Source organism: Taudactylus pleione, unplaced genomic scaffold, assembly GCF_031769625.1.
Source record: "Taudactylus pleione unplaced genomic scaffold, aTauple2 ptg000009l, whole genome shotgun sequence".
Classification (NCBI taxonomy): Eukaryota; Metazoa; Chordata; class Amphibia; order Anura; family Myobatrachidae; genus Taudactylus; species Taudactylus pleione.
The window spans coordinates 13129329-13151510 of NW_028284412.1; the positions used below are offsets into that span (position 1 = coordinate 13129329).

Genomic DNA, 22182 nt, shown 5'->3' on the forward strand with positions numbered 1-22182 from the left:
CACCTGCTTTTCGCCAAAACCAAGTCAACACCCCCAAACATTCACTTCCTGTCAATCTACAATGGGTATTCGTGGTTTCTGTGATCGCACTGCCGACACAGTGGTGCTTTCCATACCAGTGCGCAATATGCAACAATCGGCCGTCTGCGTGCGTAATCGCAATAGCGATCCATAATGAATCAGGCCCATAATCAGGTAATAGTGCTAAAGATATGTACGTGAATGGGAAACAATACTCCACTCTGAATACCTATGAATGCAGCCATTGCCTTCATGGTTCATGTCTTTAAAATGTTTAAGTTTAGTGATTCTTTAAGAACTTTCTCACTGCATTTGTGTAATCCGGATGGTATCTCTGTCTTGGTACATTTTTGTTACTTTACTCAGAAAATCCTTCATCGCCCAACCATTGTGCCACCCATAATACCTGGAAATCAGCAGCCTGTTCAGGGCCCAAACGTTCCTATCAACCCACAGAATGCTCCTGCTGGTGCACAGCCACCCCCTGTGGTAAGTGGATTTCAGATTGAATGAAAATGTGTAAACCGAAATGGGAGAGATTTGGCTCCTCTAATTATTTGCCATTGTTATGACCGCTACAATTATTTAAAATGGCAAATGTAAAATAAAACTTCCCATCCCCTTACCTTCTATGTTTGGTGGGCCACCTAATGTAATTGGGCTTCCATGAAGGAGAAATTCCTTGTTCATCAGGCCATACCTCACGAATGGAGTCTGGGTCACTGGGAAGCGCTGCCTTCATGCAGGGAAGGGGGTGGATTCGTTTCTAAACTCCTTTAATTCCACTTTGTCATTGCTTCTCTTGTTGTCAGGGGGCAATGCATGTGAATGGTGCTCCACCAATGATGCAGCCACTCCCTATGCAGGGTGGAGTTACCGGTCCCATAGTGAACCCTGGACAAGGACCTGTTCTTCAAGGCGGTGAGTTGCTTCATTACTGCATAAGAAGCACATAGCAAATGTATGCAGGAGTTGCTTCTAAATCTGCTAATGCTGAATGAGCCAACCAAACAAAGTGCAATATTACGTCAATTCTCATAATGTCTGTAATAGAATAACTGCATATCTAAAACCTTTGGAACACTATAGGGCTGATTCAAAACTGCATGATGGCAGCAATGTGCGTTTCCGGAATGGCCATTGTAAGGTTACATCATAGAGGCCCACAGCAGGACTTGCAATGTTTAACCCACAGTAATAGACAAGTATGTGTGCATATTTCCCCTGCCCCTTACTGTGTGTTCCTCTTTGTCCCACCTTAGTATGGGTACCTGTTAAGTCTTTTTTTCTTCCCCTTTCTGTGTTTGTCTCCTATTGTCATATCTGCCCCCCCCCCCCATCCTCTTTTGTTTCACATCTGGTTCCACAACCCACTGTCCACTTGCATCAGAGCTTCTCCCCCCTGACTTTCCGCTTCTCCACTTTTCATACCTCTCTTCCATACTTGCATACTTTCCTGAAGGCTTCTGAATTTTCAGGCAGTCTCCCGGGCTCTCCGAAGGGTATGATGTCATGCTGCCTAGTGAAGTGGGCAGAATGCAGAGAATAACTGTATGGGAATTGCTTGGCTGTGGGGAGGGGACGGGGCCAGTATGACTCCATTCAATGATAATGATGTCATTTGGTTCCGCTCCCTATTCCTAGACGCACAATTCACTGTATTTTGCAGCAAGGGGGCAGGTGAATAGTTTGTCCCCGCCCCCATCAGCTGTCGCCTGCATCTCTTCTCTGAGCTCCTGGAGAGAAGAATTTTAAAGTTGGTAATAATGCTCTCCTTCTTCCTCTTGTGTTCTTTGTGTTAAGCAAAATCAGTGTTTATGAACAAACAGAAACATGAAAAACCAGAAGTGCGACCATGTCCAACACCATATATTTCTATTGTATAGAATCTCAATAGGAAACTTTTGGTGGGAGTTTTAATTAATCGCTGCATTCATAGGTGGTTATTATGTATGAAAACCTTACTTATTTTTCTTCAGAATCCATAGGGTCCACAGGAATTACCTTGGGGTATTAGGTTGGAGTGATCCAGGCACCAAACAGTCATGCTGTGCATCCCAGAATGCCCTGGTCCTCCCCTATATACCCCAACCCCTGGCCAAAGGCAAATCATTTTTTCGTTTTGTGCGCAGGATTCAGGTGCATCATTTCTTGACAGCGGGACTGCTCAAACAGTCCCAAGCTTTGTTTTTTTTTTTATCTTTTTTTCTTTTTTCGTGTCCAGGACCAGAGATCCCTCAGCCGACTCTGGCGGTGAGGTGGGACTTCAAACTAGCAAACCTCTTCCCTCCGATCTCCCTCCTCCCAAGGGTCCTCAAAAAATTCAAGCAGGAAAGCTGCAGAGTAATACTAATAGCTTTTGCTTGGCCCAGGCGCCATTGGTTCACCGATTTATGGAGTCTATCAATAGACACTCCGTTTCCACTTCCTCTACGCCCCGGATCTGTTAGCGCAGGGTTCCTGCCTGCATCCCCACTTACCTCGGCTGTCTTTGACGGCGTGGCTCTTGAGTCTTCCATCTTAAGAGCCAGAGGTTTCAATAGCTCTGTAATACAGACGATGCTTAGGGCACGAAAGCCTTCCTCTGCCCGTATTTATTACAGAGTTTGGCATTCTTTTTTTCAATGGTGTTCCCACAGAAAAGTTGACCCTACGGTTTTTAGGGTTTCCCGGGTTCTTGCTATTCTCCAGGCAGGGTTAGACTTTCTGTCTCCGCCTGGCCACCCTGAGAATTCAGGTGTCTGCGCTGTCAGTTTGGTTCCAGCGTAGGATTTCTCCCCTGCTGGATGTAAAACCTTTTTGCAGGAGGTTCTCCATGTTCAACCACCTTATGTCCCCCTGGTGGTACCGTGGGATTTGTCATTGGTTTTCAGTGTTCTACAGGCTACCCCCTTTTAACCACTGGACCTCAAGTGGTTAACAGCAAAGACAATTTGTCTCCTCACTATCTCTTCAGCTCGCAGTCTTCCTGATTTGGCGGCGATCTCCTGTCGCTCCACATTTTTGATTTTTCACCGGGATAGAGCTGTCCTTTGCACACGGGCAAGTTACATTCCTAAAGTAGTATCCCGTTTTCATGTGAATAAGGAGATTGTGATTCCAGTCTTCAGACCTTTTTGCAGATGAAGTTTCCTTGGATGTGGTTCGTGCCCCTCGTTTCTACGTGGATCGTACCAACTTCTTTAGGAGATCGGATGCTCTTTTTGTGTTATATGGCTTTCACAAGCGAGGCTGGCCAGCTAACAAACAGACCCTGGCTCGATGGCTTTGTATGACTATTTCTCAGGCATATACGCAGGCTGATCTCCCTGTTCTGAACAGGATGACAGCACATTCTACTCTGTGGGACCATCATGGGCATTTAGACATGGCACCTCTGCTGAACAATTGTGCAAGGTAGCCACTTGGTCTTCTGTCCACACATTTATCAAGTTTTATGCTTTTGATACTTTAACCTCTCAGGATGCTTCCTTTGGGTGGCGGATTCTCCTTCTGATCTTGAGTGTCCCCACTCTTAAGGGAACTGCTTTAAGACATCCTGAAGAAGAAGAAAATAAGAGTAGACTTACCTTTGTTAACTCTTTTTCTTCGAGGTCCACAGGGCTCCCACCCTGACGCTCCTGGCATCAATGGGTAATGTTTTTTTCTGGGGTTCACTGATTCCCTCTTCTTCTTTTTTGAGTGTTTCTGGTGTATATTGTCCTTCCTTCTCCTCTTCTCCTTCTCCTGCTTTGGGCTTGTTACAAAACGGAGTTGCCAGGAGCGGGGTATATAAGGGGAGGACCAGGGCATTCTGGGATGCACAGCTTGACTATTTGGTGCCTGGATCATGCCAACCTAATACCCCAAGGTAATTCCTGTGGACCCTATGGACCTCGAAGAAAGAGTTAACAAAGGTAAGTCTACCATAACTCTTATTTTTCAAGTGTCACATTAGCGCAGGAGGTTTCAACTGGACCTCAATGCTAAATGAATCTAACCCATGGCCTAGGGGTGCCGCGAAAGAATTCTGAGACACTAACAGTGCAATGAACTTAGAAAGTGTGTTAACCACTGCTGTAGTGTTTGTTGAGGTGTTGGGCCTGATAATGAGAGTTCTGTGCCTGGTAGTTGGACAGTCCATCACAAGACATCTGTGGGCCATAGGTGTATCGACACAACCTGCTGGTCTCCTGACCCCTTGTCCCAGCTTTATAAATGGTCATGTTGTTGCTTCTGCTGAGATCTAAATATTAATCAAGCTCGCTAGACAGCCCTCTTGCATTAGCTAAATTTCTAACCTCCCGTTTATTGGGTGGCTTTGAGACATCCGTCTGTGTCCCCTCTTCAGCCACAGGAGTGACTTATTGTAGTTACCATTAAATAATTTTATTCAATGCTTGTAAAGGGTGATGGCTTGAACATGGAGTAGATGGAAGCCATGTCGCCAGGTACTATGGCATCTATAGATGTCCAATCGTGTATACTTTCCAACATCTGCACCTTACAGATTTAATTACTGCGATAATGTAAACCACTACCAATATAATTTTTATTGTTGTGTTAGAAAGTCCATTATCTGTATTTTCTTCTCTCCTCCTTGAAATGATTCAAGTTGTCTTTGGTCAGAGCCTGCTACCAAGTTGGATAGCTACTATAGTTATTTCTCCTCTTCTCTATTGTAGGAGTCCTGCAGCCTCAGATTGGGATCCCTCCTGGCCCGTCTATTCCTTTGGAAAGAGCCCAAGGTAAAGTCAGGATTACTTATGGTTTATCTTTGTCCCCTTTAAAATATTACAGATTAGCAGCCTGAGCATACATGTTTTATCATTTAACATGCATTATAATTTGCAGTCTTTTAGGGTGCACTGCAGTATGATAAATGCTTTAACGTTGATCACATTTTCTTGTTAACTTTGGTCAATAAATAAAAACAAATCTTTAGAGAAAAACATTTCTCTTTGTTTTACTACAGATTGTTTGAAAATTAAAGTAAGATTCAGCCCTTATCAGTAGGGTAGATTTTCTTTGTCCTATTGGTTTCCGCTAGAAATCCTTCTGCTAGACTGTGGCTGTACAGTACAAGTACATTATAATGGTTCTATAGACGTATACAAGCGACTTGACTGCAATTAATAATTAAAGGCTGACATTTTGTTTTCCTAAAAGATGTTATTGACATACTGTAGGTGATCTGTTGTTACATTTTCAGCTTGTTGTAAATGAGTCCTAACCAAATAGACTTGTTACACATTGCACATTATTCTTTCACGTTGGTTGCTAGGTGCTTTAATTTAATTTTTAACTCATATTTTCAACAATAGTGCTATTATTTTTAATAGTTTCACCAAGTTTACATATTAGTAACTTGTATCTGCTATAGTCTTACCTCCCAGTGAATGGAGTGGAAACTTTTTTATGTTTTGAGTTTTTCCTTGATAAATAATTTTTTTCTTTAATGTGTGCGAGATAAGTGTTCTATTGAAGTTTTTTAAACTTTTTAGATATGGAAGGTAAACGGAAAGTCTCTTTTCTTTGCCTAATTTATGGAGTATCAAGACTAATCCCCTTCTCTTCATCACTTTGTCTTGCTCTTTCTTTTCATGCTGTCTATGGAAGGGAGCCTGCAGCACTCTCCAGTGCCCTCTTCTGGGCCTGCTCCTATAGAGAGAGTATCAGGTACCTACTATGCATGGAGAAAGCCTGTTCATTTGGGAATCCATCTGTAAAACATGTAGTTTGTAGTAAGGTCTGTTTTTTTTTGTTTTTTTGTTTTTTTTTTGAGGGGGGGGGATTTTGAAACTTGAAGTAAAGTTGCTATTCACTAAGTTTCTGCTGCTGCAACTGCTCAGAGGTATCGCAACAGCCGGTATTTTCTTATTGATTAAGAGGTTGTCTTACACCCAATGTAGTTATATTTGTAACATATATGTCAGTGGTTCCCAAACTGTGCGCCGTGTCACCCTGTGGTGCCTCGGGACACTTGCTGGGTTGCCTCAGGTTGGTGGTCCAGCACCAAATCAAATTATTTATGGCCAATGTAATATAAATATGTGGACAAACAGAAGCGCAAACCTGTCACCCACTACATAAATGAACCTAAGGATGACAGGTAAGCACAATTTACTTCACTTTACTACTTCACTACATTTTTTCCTGAATTTCTCAATAACAAACTTTTGGCTTAGGGGTGCCGTGAAAACAATTCTGATGCACTAGGGTGCCACGATTCAAAAAAGTTTGGGAAACACTGACATATGTATTTACACTGAAAAGAATCCAAACCCATAGCAATGAATTTAGCTGCAATTGTTACTTAATCTTGAAATATATCTGTGCCCATCAGCTGCATGATTTGATAACACAAGGAAGGAATCAAATATAGAGACAAATCTAGAATATGTGGTGATTTATTTTTTTTTTTAATTTATTACTGTATATTCTCTTAAATGTAATAAGAAAAGCAATTCTAAATGTTTAAAATAAATTATGTATGAGCGAGAGAAACAATATTAATAAGAATTAGCACAACGGCAAATTCAATTCAAATTTGGTAAATACCCCACATCTCTAGAGGTAATTAGCAAATGGATATTAAACAAAAATAAAAAGTTATATTGAAATTCTGTAGAGTGTTAGAGACTTATTGCATTTAGCAAACATCAGAAAACTAAAATGATTACACTATGTGCTTAATATATTATCATGGTTAAATTGTATTCATAATTATGCTGTTACAGTTACCTGATATTCTTGCAGTTTGTTTAGTAATGCAGGAAGGGACAGTACATGCTATGGAGTGCACTCAATGTACTAAAGAAAATGGCCACAGGCTGATGATTATAATGTCAGTAACTGATTAAACAAGTGCTTTAAAAAGCAGCCAGACCTATACATGCTTGTCAGGCAATGTATTGCTGTATGATGCATGGCTAACTGCATCTCATCAAGTCTACAAAACCTGCTAAACAATGGGTGCTTTGTTGAGCTACAAGAAACTGCTAATAATATACCAAACACTTAACAGTTACTCACAATGGCCATTTTATTATCACAAGCAGATTCGATGTAATCATTTGAGATAACATATTTGCATGTGCTCTGTTTGTAATGCATAAGAAAATGGATCTCCTGCTAATTATGTATATATTATATCCAATTATACTATGGAATCTCTTCTCACTTACACTTTGTATATCATGAAAGTTTGAGTCATTTGGTGGTAACGTCTCTCCCTCATGTGTGTCATTTTTTTAAATGTCATTTTATTTTAGGTTTTGGCATTACAAATAACAGTCAAATATTCCATAGATTAGATAAAATATACAGTGTCTACCATTCAGAATGATTTCTATTCATTTCATTCAAAATGCAGTTCCTATTCCTGATCCTCGCGCTCCTGTACAGCGTGGCCCTCCCAATGCTAACGTCCCACCCCGTGGTCTTCTTGGAGATGGCCCCAATGACCCGCGAGGAGGAACTCTACTTACAGTGACAAGTGAAGAGCAGCCACCTAAGTAAGTAAATGGAAACAATTATCTGCTTTGTTCACTCTATTCATCATTTGTTCTTGTGTGTCTTATGCAGCATTGTTTCAGAGTCCACTAAATAATACAAGCCAACTCCACTGACACTAGGCCAACTTGTACTTTTCCCCAGATCTTATACTTTTTGCTTCTTTATCAGTCTGTATAAAGTGTGTGTGTATCCCAATCTACTGAAAACCAAACTAATTGGGGATCAGTCTCAACTTATATTGTTAATCCTTAGCCTCAAATTTAGTTCTGTTATGTGTGTGTGTGTGTGTGTGTGTGTGTGTGTGTGTGTGTGTGTGGTCACTTTAATCTTTTTTTTTTTCCTTTTTTTTCCTTTTTTTTTTTTTTTTTTATTAAGCCGTGGGTACATGCCACCACCTTTGCAAGGTGGTCCACCCATCCACCATGATCGAGGACCCGCACCCCTTCAAATTAGAGGTGGTCCAATGGGGGAACCTCCCCGACCTATGATTGTCGAATCCAGAGGTGCACCCCTAATAGATCCACGTGGACCTCCTTTAGATGCACGAGGTAAGATCATTTGAACATGATTGAATAGTTACTGAGACATCCACTTGTCACCATGTGTATTGGGGATGGCATAATTTTTGACTCTGGGGTGACAAAGTTGAAAGGAGGACTTGGTAACACTCCGCATTTATATTATTTTATATTCTATATTTTACTTTGCTTTTTAGGTGCCAGGGATCCCAGAGCAATGGAACCTCGAGCCATGGAGACAAGGGGTCCTGTTCCTGGCCCAGCACCCAGAGGACCTATGCCTGGAATGCCAGGACCAGGCCCAGTTGGTCCTCAGCCCCCAAGACAGGTTTGGAAACATTATTATGTAGTTTTCTTCTGCTTGCATAATAAAGAGGCATTCAACTATTTTACCCAAGTTACAGATTGTCAGACTTCCACCTAAACCTTATATTTGCTGTGTTATGTGGCCAAACATCTGCTTTTCTTCCTATTTTATAACGCACCTGATATTATTCTATCACTGTGTTTAAAAAAAAAAAAAAAAAAATGTTGCTATGCAAAGGTGATTAGGAGAAGGCTAAATCCTAAAATATGGTTTAAGTATACCTCTACCTTGAATAAATTATCTTTTTTTTTTATATATTATTACTAATGAAAAGAACACTAATAATGGGGAGGGTGATTTCTTTCATCTGTGTGGGGGACACTGGGGATGTCCTAAAACTGGGCTGTATTAGATGGTCCTCCCACGTTTTATTTATTGAAATTATTTTTTTCATACTGAGTGGGCAGTGCCAGGCATCCTATAGGACGTGTCCACTGCCACCCCAGCGCTGGGGCTGCAGCACTGACGACTGGGTCAGTGACTTCGGCCGCGGACTCTTGACACCATAACTGGCGCTTAGAGGCGACAAGGTAAGGCGGCTCCCTGCATGCGGTTCTAGCTAGTGGGGGTTCCCGGTCTCCCTCTCCGCCCACTAGACCACCAGGGCATTATAGTGTAACGGGGTGCTGCTTAATAGCAGCTGCTGACATAAGCTCTGGGGCCAGACAGGGGAGGTGGCTCTCCAGTCCGACAACGCGACTACAGTGGCCTACCTCAATCATCAGGGAGAGGTTACGCAGCCATGAAAGAAGTGACAAAGGTTCTGATTTGGGCAGAACGTCATCTTCCGGCCATCTCGGCAATATTCATACCAGGAGTGCTTAATTGGGAAGCAGACTTCTTAAGTTGTCAGGACATACACACTGTAGAGTGGTCTTTCCATCCGGGAGTGTTTCAGCTCCTGGTAAACAAACGGAGTCTACCAGAAATAGATCTCATGGCGTCTCGTCACAACCACAAGGTCCCCATGTACGGTGCCAGGTCCAGAGATCAATCAGCAACCTTTGTGGACGCACTGGCAGTAAGATGGGACTTCAAGCTGGCATATTGCTTTCCCCCGATTTCCCTCCACCCAAGAGTTCTCCGGAAGTTCAACTAGGAAGGTGGAACAGTAATACTGGTGGCTCCGGCTTGGCCCAGACCTAACTGTTTCACCGACATACAGAATCTTATCAATAGACAGTCTGTATCCTCTTCCTCTATGGCAGGGTCTGCTGACGCAGAGTGTTGCCGGCATCTGGACTTACCTTGTCTGGCTTTGACGGCGTTGCTCTTGAATCTTCCATCTTAAGAGCCAAAGGTTTCTCCAGCTCTGTGATTCAAACGATGCTTAGTGCACGGAAGCCTGCTTTTGCCCGCATCTATTACAGGGTTTGGCATTCTTTTGGTCAATGGTGTTCCCAAAGAAAGTATGACCCTAAGGCAGGGGTGGCCAATCTCTGTCCTCGAGATCTACCAACAGTTCACGTTTTCCAGGTCTCCTCACAGAATAATTAGCTCCACCTGTGGATCTTTCAAAATATGTCAGTGAGTAATGACTACACCTGTGCACCTGCTGGGTGACATGGAAAACATTAACTGTTGGTAGATTTTGAGGACCGAGTTTGGCCACCTCTGCCCTAAGGTGTTTAGGGTTTCCCGGGTACTGGCTTTTCTACAGGCAGATTTAGACCATGGTCTCCGTCTGCCCTCTTTGAGGGGTGACACCAAGGTGCAGACTCCCCCCTCACTGACAGGAGCCGGGTGCTGCACTGTAGCATTAAGTGCAGCACTCTGCTCCTGTCACTGAGGGAGCTGGCCGGCACACCACACCTCCTGCACCCCCCCCTTCCCCTCTAAGCAATAGACACGGGGGTTCGGGCAGCGTGGCCATGCCCCCTTTTTGTGTGGTCACACCCCTTCACGCGTGGCCACACTCTCCCTTTCCACGGCGCCTCAGACGCGAAAGCAGCCATTTTCTGCAAGCAGGTCTCCGGGAAATGCTGGGTCCAGTCTCCCTGTATATCTCTCTCACGGGCCAGGCTATACAGTGCTATATCCTACCAGCCACTGCGGTCTGTGTAGTTGATTTTAGTGCCCATTGCAGACATGTAATGTTTTTTTGCGTTTGTATGTGACTTGTGCTAGCGCTAATCTCTATTTCTATACTGTCAGTTTATAACTGTCCCTTTATTCTACTATACCCTGACATACTAAGGTATAAGGGGGTTCATTGTTCCTCACTTTTTCTATATGTGTGAGAACTATCACATACTATATAGCTGTGTTGCACACTACATTGTGCCATATTACACATACTGCAGTGTGTTCACTGCACTGTATCATACTGTGTAGTGTATTGTATTATACTTGTGGCTATGTTTGGCAGAGGAAAGAATAACAAGCAGCCTGAGGCTGCTGTCCCTACTCTGTTGTCATGTAAGTCCTGTTCAGCAGGCTTAGCCCTAGAGGACCCCATTCAGGATGGTCTTTGTATTAATTGCTACACAGCCCCAGTGTCTCTCCCTCAGGACCCACCCTGGGCGGCTTTTTCACAGTTGCTGGCAAAAATTACGGACCACACAACAATCCCAGTAGTGGCTCCCCCTGTGGGATGGCCACAGCAGGAACTCCCTGCAAATTCTGTTCCTCCCCCATGGGTAGACGTACTGTCTACTTTAGCACAGAGTTTGGCTAATACATATATGGTTTTTCAGCAAATGCTACAAAAGGACAAGTCTTTAACTACTAAATTTAGTAAACATGCTCTGTTATCTTCCCAGTCCACTCAGTTATTTGACTCGGATATATCATCTGGGGAAGCAGAAGACGCAGACCTCTCTCACTCTGACTACGTCTCAGGAGAAGAGAAGCCACCTGCTCTTGTGAGAGCTGTAAAATCTATTTTACAAATAGAAGAGGATAAACCTGCTCCTAAGAAAAAGAATGCACTTTTTAAATAACAAAAGGCGGTTTTACCAGAATTCCCTCATTCTGATCAGCTATCTGATCACATGAGTGAAGCATGGAATATGCCTGGTAAAAGGTTTCAAATCCCAAAACTGTTAAGTTCCTTTTGCCCTCTGCCAGCTGCTGATTGCACTAAATGGGAAGTTCCCCCAACAGTGGATTCTCATGTAACACGTCTGGTTAAAAATGCCACATTACCCATTCATACTGCAACCTCCTTGAAGGAGACCACAGATTAGACGTATAGAAGCTTGTCATAAATCCATTTACTCTTATAGAAGCTAATACTCGTCCTGCTAGGGCCACAGCTTGGGTGGCGAAAGCCATTGAGAGGTGGGCAGAGGCCCTAGAAGAGACATTTCCCCCTGATGCTTCAAGGGAACAACTATCCTTCGTGTCTCACATTAGGGATGCAGCCTCCTATTTAGGTGAAGCAGCTATGGATATGGCTCTCCTGGCCTCCAGGATTTCTGCCACTTCGGTAGTAGCCCGCCGTATTATTTGGCTCTGTTCCTGGAAAGCAGATTCGGACTCCAAGTGGGCTCTGGAGTCTCTGCCTTTTTCGGGAGACATCCTATTTCAGTGATTCCCAACCTCGGTCTTCAAGGCACACTATCAGTCCTGGTTTTAGTAATATTCATTATTGTGCACAGATGATTAAATCAAAATAACTGAGGTACTGATTAAGTCACTTGTGCTCAAGTATGACTATCCCTAAAACCTGGACTGTTAGTGTGCCTTGAGGACCGTGGTTGGGATCCCCTGCCCTATTTCTTCCAGAATTAGATAAAATTGTGACTACTTTGGCAGCTTCCAAGACAGCGTTCCGCCCTCAAGGCAAAGCAAAGTGTCGGTCCTTTCCACAGCAGCCGACATTAGCCAAGGCCTCCAAGCCTAGGGCCAAAAAAGCCTGGAAAACTAGACGTCCACCTGCCAAAATTAGGACAAGCCTGCAGCCTGACAGGGCGGGCCTCTCCCTGGGCATTCATCCAGGTTTGGCATCAAACCACGTCAGATGCCTGGGTAAGAGAAGCGGTCTCCCACCGATATACCCTCTCCTTCCTGAGGTGACCCCTCCAGCTGTTCTTTTGCACAGGACCTCCATCTGACTTGACCAAGGCCCTGCTGATCCAAAAAGCCATTCAGTCCTTACTAAATTCAGGGGTGATAGTTCGGATCCCCTCCTTACAACTGGGCAAGGGTTATTATTCTACCCTTTTCTTAGTTCAGAAGCCCAATGGGTCTCATCGGCCTATCCTCAACCTGAAATCTCTGAACAAGTTTATCAGGGTGCCCAGGTTTCGTATAGAATCCCTCTGTTCTATTATCCTAGCTATGGAGCCGGGAGATTTTTATCCCGAGACATTCAGGACGCTTACCTACATGTACCTATTGCGCCTTCTCATCAACAATATCTCCGGTTTGCTACACTGCAGCAACATTACCAATTTCAGGCTCTGCCGTTTGGCCTCTCAACTGCTCCTCAGGTTTTTACCAAGATCCTGGCAGTAATGGCAGCCTCTCTTCGTCGTCAAGGGATCAGACTGCTCCCATACCTGGACGATCTCTTGCTGTTGGCCAGCTCCCCAGAGACTCTTCACTGCCATCTGCAGGTAACCATTGCCTTTCTACAAATGCACGGTTGGCTGATCAACTGGAGAAGTCTTCCTAGACACCCTTTCAAAGGATGGTACATTTGGGAGCCCTCCTGGACTCTCTAGTTCAGAGAATCTTCCTAACATTGGACAAGATTTCAACACTGCTGCATAGGCTACGCAGACTGCTCCACTCTGCAATGCAGGCCTTGGGATCAATGGTCTCCATCTTCGACATGGTGGAATTCTCCCAGTTTCACTTCAGGCCACTGCAACATCTGATCCTCTCCAGGTGGAATGGGATACACCATCTGCTCAGATCCCAGACAATGAGTCTCCCCCCAAAGGTTTGCCTGTCCCTAGCCTGGTGGCTACAGACTTCCCATTTGAACAAGGGTCGTCTCTTTTGGATCCCGGGCTGGGCTCTCCTGACAACTGACGCAAGCCTCCAAGGGAGGGGCGCCGTAACCGGCCAGCACTCCTTCCAGGGCCAATGGTCCCCATTCGAGGCAGTGCTGCCAATCAATATCATGGAACTTTGAGCCATCTACAGAGCTCATTCTGGCTCAGAACATTCTGAAATACAGGCCAGTACAAGTACAGTCTGAAAACGCCACGGCTGTGGCCTACCTCAATCACCAAGGGGGCACTCGAAGTCAGTCAGCAATGACGGAAGTGTCCCGCATTCTCACATGGGCCGAATGCAATCTCCCAGCCATCTCTGCAGTGTTCATGTCGGGGATTCTCAATTGGGAAGAGAATTTCCTCAGCCGTCCCGACGTGCATGCAGGTGAATGGTCTCTTCATCCAGAAGTCTTTCAGCTTCTGGTGGACAAATGGGGTCTTCTTGAAGTGGATCTCATGGCCTCAAGACACAACCATAAACTTCCAGTTTATGGAGTCAGAACAAAGGACCCCCGATGCGGCCTTCATAGACGCCTTGGTGGTAAAAGGGTACTTCCAGTTGGCATATCTCTTCCCTCCAATATTCCTGCTTCCTTGAGTGCTTCGGACAGGAGGGGGGCATAGTCCTGTTAATAGCACCGGCTTGGCCCAGATGTCATTGGTACTCCGATCTTCAAGTGCTCTCCATTGACGTTCCTCTTCAACTTACTCTACGAGTAGACCTGTTGTTTCAGGGCCCGTCTGTCTTTAACGGCGTGGCTCTTGAAACATCCCTCCTAACGGCTAAGGGTTTCTCCAGACCATGCTTGGATCACGTAAACCGGCCTCATCCAGGATTTACAACAGAATATGGCATACATATTTCCAATGGTGTGCTCCAAGAACCTATGACCCTCAAATAAAGTTTCTCGTATTCTTGCCTTTCTTCAGGCTGGACTAGAGCTAGGCCTCCGCCTAGTATCTCTCAAAGTGCAGGTCTCTGCTTTTGTCTATCTGGTTTCAGCGCAGAATTGCTCCTATACCGGATGTTCATACCTTCATGCAAGGTGTACAACCTCCCTCGTTCCTTCTGTGGCTCCATTGGATTTCAGTGGTGCTCAAAGCACTTCAGGAACCTCCATTCGAACTGTTGAATGTCAAATTGCTCACTACGAAGACTCTGTTTATTCTGGCTATAGTGTCTGCCGTAGGGCAGGGATGGGGAACCTCCTGCACGGGGGCCGTATAAGGCCCCTGAAATCATTTGGTCTGGCCCTCTAAGCTTATTTCTGCTAACCTCATCTGGCTAGCAGGGTGCCTAGAATGTCACCCTGCAGCCAGAATCTATGCAGCAGTGCTGCCTGGAGCATCCTTAGGGCAGTGGTGTGAAGGGTCCTAACGCTCTGGGCATTGCTGTAATCGCCGGCGATTGTGACACCACCCGGAGGGGGCGTGGCCTGCACCGGCCCCACGAATGTTATATTTAGCAAAATGGCCCTCGGCAGAAAAAGGTTCCCCATCCCTGCCGTAGAGTATTGGATATAGGGGTGCTTTCATGTCGCTTCTCCCTTTTAATATTTCATCAGGACAGGGCTGTTCGAAGAACACGCCCAGGCTTCCTTCCCAAGGTGGTTTCTCGCTTCCACCTGAATGAGGAGATTGTGGTTCTGGCCTTTAATTCACCAGACCTCTCGGCAGGTGCGGCCTCTTTAGATGTGGACCGTGCTCTGAAGATCTACGTGGACCATATTATTTCCACAGGAAATCGGACTCCCTCTTTGTCTTATATGGATTCCATAAGTATGGATGACCAGCTAACAAACAGACTATGGCCAGATGGATTTTGCATGACTATCTCGCAGGCTTACACACAGACTGGCCTTCGTGTGCCGACTACAGTCTCTGCTCGTTCTACTCGTTCTGTGGTTCCCTCGTGGGCAGCCCGGAGTTGTTCCTCAGCTGAACAGCTATGCAAGGGGGCCACCTGGTCTTCTGTCCACACCTTTCTTAGGTTTTGTGCCTTTGATACATTTGCCTCTCAGGAGAACCCTGCACCCGCCTCCTATCAGCTCAGGAGCGTTCCCGCCCTTGAACAACTGCTTTGGGATATCCCCAATGTCTCCCTGTGGAGCCCTATGAATCCTGAAGAAGAAAAAAAGTTATGGTAAAACTTACCTTTTGTTAACTCTTTCTTCAAAGTACATAGGGTTCACAGGGCACCCGCCCTTACGCACCTGGCTACTATGGGCTTCTCCTCTTGGTCACTTGTTTCCTTCCCTGCGTTAACAAATCTGAAGTGCCCTCAGGCTGTAGGCGGGGTATAGGGGAAAGGACCGTATCATCCTGAGAATGAAAAGCTTTGCTGTTGGTGTCCGGTCCTCCATGTCCCACATACACCCAATGTCTCCCTATAGACCCTATGGACTTCGAAGAAAGACAGTTAACGAAGGTAAGTTTTACCATAACACTTTCTTTATCCTATACCCTTGGCAGGATGGTATTTAGCATCCTATTTATATTTGTTGCGAAGCTCAGTGCAAGTAATTGATCACTGGATATGGTAGTTTCAGTGGCCATCAATAGGATTACTGACCAGAAACCGGTCATGTAGGAGAATTATTACTATGATATCTCAACACCAACTTTTACCTCAAATATTTTCAGTTATGATCTACTAAAACTAGGTTTGCTGGCTTTAATGACGAGCTGAGTGTGGCTAAGCATATTTTGAGGACGTCAGGAAGAAGTCCTGCAGGAGTGTTGTACTCCTGTCTACATTGAGGTTTTTTTCAGCACTTTTTTTTTTATATTCTGTTATCTTGACAATTATATTGATTGCGCAGAATCCCTGATTGTGTTATTTAGTTATAGCAATACTTTGTACATATATTGATAATGTGATAAAAACATTGCAATTGTTTTGGAATTGAAAGGACACTTTTGTAAAAGTTTTTACACAGTTTCTTGTTTGATGGTTTCAGCATTAATCATTTATTATATAATATATATTATTTCTCCCTTCTCTAGGTTCCGGGTGTTCCAGCATCTTCCGGGCAGGGTGGGTTTAGTCCCGGGCAGAACCAGATCACCCCACAGGACCATGAAAAGGTATACTAGTTATTTATCAAAGGAAGAACGGGCCCGCATTCAGGGGTCCACATTGTTAGTTGCACTTCTCTTCCAATAACATCTGAGATTCCAGCTCTTCTATATAAGATGTCTCCTAAGGTTTAGACATTTGTAATGACTTATACTTTGGCATCCAGGTTGCCAGCAGCTGCAGACCAACTCCCTGGTGTCTCCTTTTTTTGTATGACCCTCCTCTTTTCTCTCCACAAGTCAAAAGTAGCTTTTTTTTGTAGGGGGGGGAGATGTACCCAGACATGATGTTTCCGCACATCTCCAAAATGTTTAGATATGCACAGAAGCCACACTGCACATTTGCAAACCTTGGGCTGCGATGTCGCTCGCGGTGCCTCAAACGCTGCAGCATGCTGCTTGTGTTTAGGCGGCGATGTTTTCTGGGCTTGCTGAGGCCAGTGGCTGCATCCTTGGCAGCATGATGTTCTTGGAAACACAGGGTTACTCAGATGTCCGATGGACACGCAGTTGATCCGATGGCTGCATCTTCAGATGTAGCATCAGATCAGAGAAGCCGCAAGTGGGTGTCTTTTTACCTAAGACACCTCTTGCAGCTTAGCCACTGTGTCCAACGCTTCATGCTCACCTCAGAGTTTTGTCCTTTTCTCTGCTTGCTTTATTAGTTATATATATTTAGTCTTGTGGTAGGATCCACCACTTTACACTCCACTACTAATAAATATTGGGCAATCCAACCTTTCATGGAGCAGCTCTCTCCATTCTTCCATCGATTGAATCATAGTATATGAATTTCCTCTTTACTCTTCCATGGCAGCTAGTACAATGAGTAGCTTCCTTACTAGATTGGGATTATGCTTCCGACAGACTACAGTGCTGTTGTCTGGGAAGATCGCATCCAGACAAAGATGGTGTATGGTACATGGTCATGGGAAGAAAAGAAACGTCACATAAATGTACTGAAAATGAGTCTTGTATAGAAAGCAGTTCATTGTTTTCATTAACCCTTGCTGGGAATTAATCTGAGTGCTCTCAGGCAAACATGGTGGTGTGAACAAACCGGGTCTCTTCTTCCTTTAAACTATTTAGGCTGCGTCTGTTCTTAAAGGAGCAGGCGATGGGACCTCAGTGGATCAGTTGTGCCGGGAAGCCATCTGTATCTGTGCTCATACATTCACAATATTCTACAGATTCAACATTTTATGTCCAAGGATGCTACATTTGGTTGAAAGTGCTCATCAACTTCAGTGTTCCTTCACCTAGAGGTTGTTCTGTAAAGTCTCCATGGTTCAAGTGTCCCCCAATAAATGCAAGAGAGAGAGTAGGCGGAAAGTCTGGGCTGCGAAAAAGTATTGCGGCTCGGCTCAAATTGAATACGGCTCTAGATTGGAAAAATAACTGTGTGCTGCCGGCTGAGGAAATAGGGGCAGATTCAATTAGCTGCAAACTGTTGCATAACTTTTTATTTTAGTAAAATAATAATAATAATATCTGTGACTTTTTTTGCTATTCATTTAGAAAATTTGTGCTAAGTTAATATGGGTTTCAAAGTGAGAAAATACAGCTTTTAGTTCGCACCTCCAGAGAAGGTGATAACTGTGATGTGTGATATGTATATTAATGTGTTGTATTGATGGGAATGGTCTTTGAAATTTGCAGCTGAGTTGCATGTGTTTTTCCAATATTTTATTAACTGGTGAAGGCGCAATAACTATAGGTATATTTAAATGCATCCCAACATACTGAACATTCATTTGCTGAAATACACCTGCTGGCAATCATTGTTCATTCATTAATAAAAACTTGTAAAATTCAGCCATGTGACACTGTTTAACAGCCTCTTGCACTGTCCTTAACAGCGGTCTGCATAGTCCTTATGGCCCCCAACAGCGGTCTGCGCAGTCCTTATAGCCCCCAACAGCGGTCTGCGCAGTCCTTGTGACCCCCAACAGCGGTCTGCGCAGTCCTTGTGACCCCCAACAGCGGTCTGCGCAGTCCTTGTGACCCCCAACAGCGGTCTGCACAGTCCTTATGGCCACCAACAGCCTCCTATAACTTCCTTATGGCCACCCACAGCAGTCTATATTGTCTGAATGGCCACTTGCTGACTTATTTTCCACTTTTTTGAAGATCAGGATGTTTTCCCCACTTCACGTAGTTTGCACCTTGCAGAATTAGTGCGAGCTGTTCAGATTTTAAGGGTTTTTGTTAGTTTTATTTTTTTTTAGAAAAATCAGCGTGCAATATGTGTGGATTATTAACGTGAGACGTCACACGTTCCTCCTCATCTGTCTATATTTTTTTAAAGAGTGTAATTTATGTGTTTAATATCTCTGATGTTTCAGGGTTGTTAATTTGTAAGGATCACATTTAAGAGATTACTTGGAAGAGCTTTTGCAAGTGGAAAGAAAATTATAATAAAAGATCTTCATGCAGAGGGTGTTCCAATGCATTTGAGGAGGTTTTTTTATGTAGCCTTAAAGTATCTCAATTGAAAGATGGAGAAGGATCTAAATGTGTGAGATTGGTATTACTTTAGCACATGCTAAAATGCAACAAATATGAACTATAACATTGCGTTGTCCTCTTTGTTTCCGATAGGCTGCCCTCATCATGCAGGTTTTACAGTTGACTCCGGACCAGATTGCTATGCTGCCACCTGAGCAGAGACAGAGCATCCTTATCTTAAAGGAACAGATTCAAAAATCCACAGGAGCTCCCTGATTGTGAGCGCACTGTTACCTTAATGGAGACATTTCAGACCAGAGTGACGCCGTATGTTGATGAGAATAAAACCATATAGTTTCTAGGTTCGTTCACACATGCTGAGAAAATGGATGGAAACACATGAGAACAAATACACACTTTGGATTCACTTTTAGTTATCAATGAATGTGTTGTATGCGTTACACTTGCCAGTATAACCTATTGTACTGGTAGCATGTGTCGATGCATGGGAAATATGGGGTACTGCAATTTAAAATTGTAAAAGCCATATTAACACTTGAAAACACATTTGCAGGATTGATGCATTTGCATCTTATTTGTGCTATTTTTTAAATGTTCAGGTGATGGTTGTGAACAAGCCCATACGGTTTAGAAAATGATGGGACAAAGCAGAGGGGAAAAACTGGTATATGAATGTTCAATGAGGGGCATAAACCGTTTTGTATATTAAGAAAGTGTATAAAATGAGAGACTGCTTGTCTGTAACATTAGGAAATTGCCCATACAGTAAGAGCTAAATGTTTCCTAATGAATTGTATTGGAATTCCCTGCATTTCTTTCCTCCCCTGACTAAAGCCTCTCATGTAGACCTTCTCATTACCACGTCACTAGTCCATGTTGTTTTCTCTCCTGTCTAGTTTATTTTTTAATTAAAATTGTTAACAAATAGTCTCTAGTCATGTTTATTTTTTCAACATAGGTGCATTATACATTAAGTGCATAGCCATTGGTGTGTGTAAAATAAATGACAAACTAGCTTGTGTAAACCAGATTTGTTATATGATATCCAGGTTTGTATTTGTTCAGTTGACCTTTATCTTTATAAAGAGAGTGGTTACACAAATAAGCTTTTAGTCAGTAAAATAGGCAATTGAACAGCAATCTACCCCTGATATAGTGCAACTAATCCCAAAAAAAGGAAAAGAAAATGTTACATTTTGACAAAAACTTGTCAATACAAGTAAGATTAATCTACTAACGTAACAATTTTTGAACATTAATCTTTTTGTAGAACAGCAATGATTTATTTCACTTATTTCATTTAGTGGGGTTCCATTCACATTTTGACGGAAAAGTACAATCTGACCTAGCCAACTTGTTTCTTTCAGTCTTCCAGTGGTCGCGAAATAAGTGTATAGCGTGTTTTTTACATGCTACATACAGTTAGGGAGTCTGTCTTTAAAACTGAGTGGGTCGTGCTGTGTGCGCCGCAGCAGCCAATCGCCACCAGCAGGGTCTCCTCAACCAATCGCCGTCGGCAGAGTCTCCTCAACCAATTACCGCCAGCAGCGTCTCATCCAATCGTCGCCAGCAGTGTCACATGCAATCTCCGTCTGAGACCTCCTCCTCCTTCCCTCCCTGCCTGCCAGTGTGCTCTCCATTCATCGGGCATCCTCCTTTGTTACAGCAGCGTTGTTGGGGATACTGGGCCCCTCCAGCAGCCTGCGCTCCATCCCCAACTCCTTAAGCCAGCTCTCTGCATGCAGGGGACCGGGGAGGTGGACACTGCACAGGACAGGAGAGAGTTGGAGGCGGACAACAGTTACCCAGCCGGAGGCTCCCAGGAGGAGGTAGGAGGTAACCACTGGCCCGATTGCTATCTACCCTTCTTCTCCCTACCCACCCCCAGAACTACCCCAGCTGCTATCTTGACCCCCTCCTTGCCCCCCAGTACTACCCTAGCTGCTCTCTACCCTTACTTCTCCCTACCCCCAGTACTGCCTGCCCTAACCCTTTTCTTGCCCCTCAGTACTGCGCCACCCTATTCAGTCCAGTTCTGCCTGTCCCTAACACCCTCTTTGCCCCCCAGTAGTGCGCCAGCTGCTATCTATACCCTTTCTCCCTACCTGTCGCAACTGCTGCCTGCACTTACCCACTCCCTTAACCCAGAAATTAACCTCCACTACCCCAACTGCTGCCTGCCCTCACCCCCTGTAATATGCGATGAGACCCAGAAACCGTGGAGTAGGACCCAATTTTTTAAAGTGAGGGGTCCCTGGGACCCCCTAAAGAAGTTTGTTTGTTTGTTGGCGAATATCTTCCACAGCTCTCAAGATAAAGCTGCCAAATCTTGCATAGTTATCTAGTATCGAAAAAATTATGGTAAGAACTTACCTTTGTTAACTCTCTTTTTCGAAGTCCATAGGGTCCACATGCAGACCTTGGGGTCTTGGTGATGGAATTGAATCCGGGCACGCAGTTAAAGCTTTCATCTCCCAGGATATACTAGGTCCACTCTCCCTATACACCGCCCCCGAGCCAGAGGCATCTCAGTTCATAATAAGCCAAAGGCCGGAGGAGGATAAGAGGGAAGGAAGACTGGACCACTCAAGAATCACATTCTCACACAGAAACAGACGGAAAACCGGTGACCAGCAACATAGCCCATATGAAGCCAAGTGAGTCAGGGCGGGTGCCCTGTGGACCCTATGGACTTCGAAGAAAGTTAACCAAAGTAAGTTCTTACCATAACTCTCATTTTCTTCTTCAGGGTTCATAGGCTCCACAGGGAGACCTTGTGGATGCCCCAAAGCAGTCCTTTTACGGGTGGGGTCGCTCCTGCACTGAGAGGAGAATCCAGCGCCCAAAGGAAGCATCCTGAAAGGCAAAGGTATCAAAGGCATATAACCTTAGAAAGGTCTGGACAGAAGACCACGTGGCCGCCTTACAAAGCTGAATAGCCGAGGCGCCACGGTGAGCTGCCCACAAGGGACCCACAGACCGAGTAGAATGAGCCTTAACAGAAGACTGAACAGGCAGGCCTGCCTGTGTGTAAGCTTCTGAGATAGTCATACGAAGCCATTTAGCCAATGTTTGCTTATTGGCTGGCCATCCCTTTTTGTGAAATCCATAGAGCACAAACAAGGAGTCTGATTTTCGAAGAGAACTGGTACTGGCCACATAAATTCTGAGGGCGCGGACCACATGAGAGATCTGCTGAGAGATCTGGAGACAGATACTATAATTTCTAGATTAATATGGGAACTAGAAACAGCCTTAGGAAGGGACTCAGGGCAAGTACGAA

The 22182-nt window shown here is 44.4% G+C and overlaps 1 protein-coding gene across 2 annotated transcripts in view; it reads left to right on the top strand.

Moving 5' to 3' along the window:
• The window catches only part of CSTF2 (cleavage stimulation factor subunit 2), a 71390-nt gene extending 51564 nt beyond the window's left edge, over positions 1–19826 (top strand). The window contains exons 6-14 of one of the 2 annotated variants that reach the window (XM_088467304.1): positions 388–510; positions 834–942; positions 4686–4748; positions 5620–5679; positions 7376–7517; positions 7894–8066; positions 8234–8364; positions 16359–16439; positions 19032–19826. In XM_088467304.1, coding sequence (XP_088323430.1) covers positions 388–510; positions 834–942; positions 4686–4748; positions 5620–5679; positions 7376–7517; positions 7894–8066; positions 8234–8364; positions 16359–16439; positions 19032–19154 — 1005 coding nt within the window. In that variant the 3' untranslated portion in view covers positions 19155–19826. The remainder of the gene's footprint in view (positions 1–387; positions 511–833; positions 943–4685; positions 4749–5619; positions 5680–7375; positions 7518–7893; positions 8067–8233; positions 8365–16358; positions 16440–19031) is intronic. The other variant, XM_088467314.1, reaches the window with a different exon arrangement.
• Positions 19827–22182: the final 2356 nt, after the last annotated feature.